Here is a 5430-nt window from a genome sequence, read left to right as displayed (position 1 = left end):
CAGTTACCGTACAGGGGAATTCGGAAACCCCAGAGGCGGCGCGCCGGAATGAGCAAGCAGGTTCCGTAACGTCGAGATCCTATGACTGCAGTACCCTAACAGTGGACGACTTGGCTGGCAGGGTATTTAATACTACAAGCGATGAACATGAGGATGTTGAGATAGCGATATCAGATGCCCTTGTAGAAATGAAGAAACTTTTGGAATGTATGATAGGCGCATTAGAAAGTCAACCAAATATAAAGAAAGTAATTAAAAACGGCCTTCCTAAAATGGTTGAGAAGGTAGAGCAAGTTGAAGAGATGTTAGCCCAACAAAATACGAGGAGAATTAAAAATCAAGTTGAAAGAGAAAACACCCCAACTGGGACAAGGAATAAGCGAATGGCTACAAGCCCACCACAACCAACTGAACATTCTGAAAGAAAAAAAATAGGGAAGAGGGACATGCATCCTGAAAAATGGACTAGCGTCGTAAGTAAGGAAGAGAAAAAAGCCCTAGAGAAAACGAAGATTGACGAAGGAACCAAGCTCCTAAAATCAAACGTAAAGTTTAGACCCAGAAAGGAAGCCGTCTTATTAAAACCGAGCGAAGGCAAAACTTATTCGGAAGTAGTAAATAAGTTCCGAAAAAGTGCGTTAGACCCAGATTATATGCAAATCCAAATAAAGTCAATCAGTGAAACTAGAAACGGATGCGTACTCATAGAACTAAGCCAACCCGCGTAAAAGAAGGCAGAATTCAATGAAGCCTTAAAGAAGGCCATTGGACAAGATGCAGAAGTGCGCAATCTCAGTCCTAAGGTGGCAATTGAAATCTTAGATTTGGACTGTTGTACATCAGAAGAAGAAGTTCTTTCTGCATTGAAAAGAGAGGTTAAAAATCTCCCTGAAGATGTAAAAGTGTTCGTTACCAAGGAAAATAATAGAGGTCAAAAATTAGCTATAGTGATACTAAATGAGTCAATAGCAATGGAGATACTAAAAATAGCTAAGATCAAGATCGGCTGGGTAAATTGCAGAGTACGCCTAAGAACAATAGTGATGCGATGCTTCAAATGTCTAAGCTATGGACACCACCAATCCACCTGTAAAGGCCCAGATAGGAGAGACGAATGTCTCCGCTGCGGAGAGAAAGGACACCAAAAAAAGAGCTGCAGTGCACCACCAAAATGTTCTTTATGCGCCGAGAGAGATATTGATAAAGATCATACAGCAGGTTCTGGCAAATGTGTCGTATTCAGAGAAGCCCTTGATAAGGCAAAGAAATGAAAAAACTGAAACTCCTTCAAGGAAATCTGCATCGAAGCAGAATAGCCGACGATTTACTCCTACAACTCACTCTAGAACTAAATATCGATCTAGTGCTGATTAGCGAGCAATACACAAATATAAATAAACACTGCTGGTACATGGATAACCTTTCAACGGCGGCCATATGGATTCTAAATAGAAAAGAATTTCGAGTAAAGAATCACGGAAGTGAGGATGGTTTCGTTTGGGTAAATAACGAAGAAATCACATTTGTGAGCTGTTACTTTACACCAAACGAGAGTTTAGGGTCTTTCTTAGATAAACTTAACTGTTTGGAAGATTTTATCAGAAAAAAGAGTGGGACCTTTGTAATTGGTGGTGACTTTAACGCAAAAGCACCAGACTGGGGTATGAAAAAACTAGATACAAGGGGATTTAGTATTTTAGAAATGGCTGCCAGAATTGGTTTAACGGTTGCAAACCAGGGAAATACCCCTACATTTAGACGCCCGGGTTACGCGGAAACAATCCCAGACATTATCCTTGTAAGTGAAAATTTAGCAGGTCACATTGAAACATGGGAAGTAAAAGAAAACTATACTGGTAGCGACCACCAGTACATCGCTTTCACAATATCGAAAAAAATAAATCCCTATATAAAACAAACCACCAGAAAACTTAGCTGGAATTTAAATAAACTTAACAGAGAAGTATTTAAGGAAACTATCTCAGTTGGCTGTGATGAACTAGCAATAGTAAAAAATGGAAGAACGCAGAAACACTGGCTAAAGATACAGTCAAACTTCTCCATAAAGTTTGCAATCTCTCCATGTCCCGGAAAAAACAGAACGACAAGAGGCGGTCGGTTTACTGGTGGACAACCGAAATTGCAAATCTCAGGAAAAACTGTCTTCGACTTAGGAGACGAGCAACTCGAGCTAGGAAGAAGAAATGCGGAGTAGCTTTCCAAGAAGAAGAAGAATATAAAGTAGCAAAAAAATCCCTAAAAAACGCTATAAAGAAGAGCAAAAAATTCAAATGGAAAGAACTCACACTAGATATAGAAAACGACCCTTGGGGATTAGGTTACAAATTAGTTATGAAGAAGTTAAAAGCACCAATAAATAACGTTGATCTAAATACTAAAGAAATAAAACAGATTGTAAACTCTTTGTTTCCCACACATCCAAACCGTCCAAAGGATCTAAGAGTGGTCATCCCAAATGAAGAGATACCACTTTTCGACTTAAGCGAACTAACGAAAGCAGCAGCGGCTCTCCAAAACAAAAAGGCACCGGGTCCTGATGGGATTCCAGCGGAAGTTTTAAAATTAGTAACGTTTTTATGCCCAGAAATTCTCTTAAACTTGTTTAATAAATGTCTCCTTGAGGGTATATTTCCGAAGAGATGGAAGATACAACGGTTAATCTTAATTTGTAAAGGCAAAGGTGACCCGAAGTCGCCATCAGCAAACCGACCACTGTGTATGCTCGATACTATAGGGAAACTTCTCGAAAAGTTACTGAAGACCCGTTTAACGCAAGCTGTGGAAGAAAATGGGGGATTATCAGAGCGACAATACGGCTTCCGTAAAGGCTTATCTACGATTGGAGCTGTAAAAGAAGTCATAACAAAATTCGAGTCTGAACAACGAATAAACCATTACTCCCGTAAAATCATTGTGTTGGTCACTTTGGACGTTAAAAACTCGTTCAACTCCGCTAGATGGGTGGACATTCTAAAATCATTGGAAAGCTTTAAGATTCCATCTTACCTAATTCGCATGATACAAAGCTATCTCAGTGACAGGGAAATAATGTATCTTACTGAAGAGGGAGATGAGAGAAAGAAGGTAACTGCTGGCGTGGCCCAAGGTTCAATATTAGGCCCAGATTTGTGGAATATCTCATACGATAGCATTCTTCGAAAGGAAATGCCTAAACACGCTTTCTTAGTTGGATATGCAGACGATATTGCTGCGATAATTTCGGCAAAAGACACAAATGATGCCCAAATGATCTTGAATCAAGTCATGAGAAGAGTAAACGTCTGGATGAAGGAACATTCTCTAATGCTGGCACTGGAGAAGACAGAAATTGTTCTACTGACGAGGCGGCAGATCGAGACAACAATAAGCATGAAAATCAAAGATAAACAAGTTACTACGAAGGATTCCTTAAAATATTTAGGTGTAAAAATAGATAAAAAACTGACATTTTTCGACCACATTAAAACTGTATCAGAAAAAGCTCTAAAAATAACCGCAAACTTGAGCAGATTATTTGCAAATATTGGTGGTCCATCACCAACAAAAAGGCGACTTCTTTTATCAGTGACAAATTCTGTCTTACTTTATGGTAGTGAATTGATGGCGGATGTCCTAAAGAAAGAACAATATAGGAAGAAAATGGCGTCGGTTCAATTGTTAGGAGCGCTAAGAATATCGTCTTGCTACAGAACCGTCTCAGAACCAGCTGCATTAATTATAGCAAGAGTGATGCCTATTGATTTGATGGCTCAAGAAAGAAAAATAGTGTACAATAGAGATAAAGATACAAGTAAGACAGAGGCTCGTAGAACAGCAAGAGAATTGAGCATGAACACATGGCAGGAAAGATGGAACGTAGAAACAAGAGGTAGATGGACTTTTAGACTCATACCAAGCATTAATGAGTGGATGAACCAACAATGTGGAGAGGTTAACTATTACTTAACACAGTTATTAACTGGACATGGTTATTTCCTAGCCTTTTTACATAAAATAGGTAAAACACAGACAGCAGCATGCATGTACGGAGACTCTGAAAAAGATGATGTTTATCACACGTTCTTCCACTGTACAAGATGGAGCCTAGAAAGAAGAGAATTAGAAGAAAACATTGGACGAATAACTCCTGAAAATATTGTGAACAAAATGATGCTAAATGAAAACACGTGGTATAATGTATCTACTTACGCAGAAAAAGTTCTGAAATTAAAAAAGATTGAAATGGACACCATCAGATAGATGTTTAGAATTTATATTAAAGTCGATATATGAGTTAGATGTTCCGTTATTGTTGAGTATTATTTATTTATTTTAAAAAACTGACGAAAAGAATTAAACAGAAAGAGAACAAAAAAGAAATCCAAGCAGGTCAACAATCAGAGAGAAAGCCGAAGCACGGCAAAGAGTCGCCGAAGATCTCCAACCCCTGAAGAAATGCGAAAAGCGAATACCGGGGGTTAGTTGGTAGGCGTGAATGGGGGGTGTTTTAGTGCGGTAAGGGCGGCTACAGAAAGTAGGATCGACTCAGTCCCACACAGTCCTAAGATATAGGGAGTGCATAAAGCATTTCACCTCCTCCTCTAAAAAAAAAAAATTATTATTATTATTATTATTATTATTATAATTAATCACCTGCACTTCATAAATTCCGCGACTCTAATTTGTAGACCTATTGTCCAGCATCCACGCTCGAACCATATTCTCAACGTCTGCGTTGGATCGTTCGACACTTCCTTGGCTCTGAGGATGTCGAGGGCGACCATGTACTATTTTGCAGAAAGGCCAAATTGTTGTCAGTTCATTAATAACTGCAGCAACAAATTCTCTTCCGTTGTCACTTTGTAATATTTGTGGCGCACCCCATGTAAAACAAATTTTCGACAATTCCTCCGCCACATTAGCTGCGTGTTTGGATTTTAAAGGTCGCAGGTGGAGAAATTTTGTTGCGTGATCTTGGTAATTCATTAACCATTTAAAATCACCGTCACTACACGACTGGAAGTCGATCAAATCTACCTGACCACGCATGTTGAACCCTTTCGATGTTATAGGTTTTACGACGACGCCTTTTTTTGGAAGTGCTTTTTTTCTATTACAACTTTCACAGCATTGGATAAATATTTATCAAGCTTGCCTGGATAGTTTCCATTTATTTTTGATGTAATACAACATCTTGTCCCTTCCTCCGTGTCCAGTTTGAATATGCGCCTCTAATAATTTTTCATAATATTCTTCACGCGGAATCACATATATCAACGGTCCGTTTTCGTCAGTTCTTTTTAAAATTACGTGGTATTCACCTCCAAGTTTCACAAGCTCGTATAATTTTGAACAATGATAATAGGAACACGTTTTCATTGATTTTACACTTTCAAAATCCGACAGCACTTTTAAAACTTCTTGTAAGCG

General features: G+C 38.7%; 2 protein-coding genes across 2 annotated transcripts; one reads left to right on the top strand and one right to left on the bottom strand.

Annotated features, from left to right (window-relative positions):
• The first annotated feature begins 1267 nt into the window (after positions 1 to 1267).
• On the top strand, positions 1268 to 2215 carry LOC122505061. Its single transcript, XM_043616482.1, has one exon. It carries the CDS (start codon positions 1268 to 1270, stop codon positions 2213 to 2215), a length of 948 nt encoding a protein of 315 aa, XP_043472417.1.
• A 2462-nt stretch (positions 2216 to 4677) lies between these two features.
• Positions 4678 to 5049, bottom strand: LOC122505060 (KRAB-A domain-containing protein 2-like). The gene has a single exon (XM_043616481.1). It carries the CDS (start codon positions 5047 to 5049, stop codon positions 4678 to 4680), a length of 372 nt encoding a protein of 123 aa, XP_043472416.1.
• Between the last annotated feature and the right edge of the window lie 381 nt (positions 5050 to 5430).

Source organism: Leptopilina heterotoma, unplaced genomic scaffold (assembly GCF_015476425.1).
Source record: "Leptopilina heterotoma isolate Lh14 unplaced genomic scaffold, ASM1547642v1 Lhet_338, whole genome shotgun sequence".
NCBI lineage: Eukaryota > Metazoa > Arthropoda > Insecta > Hymenoptera > Figitidae > Leptopilina > Leptopilina heterotoma.
Note: the sequence above shows the minus strand (reverse complement) of the source record. Positions and strands in the feature narration are given on the sequence as shown.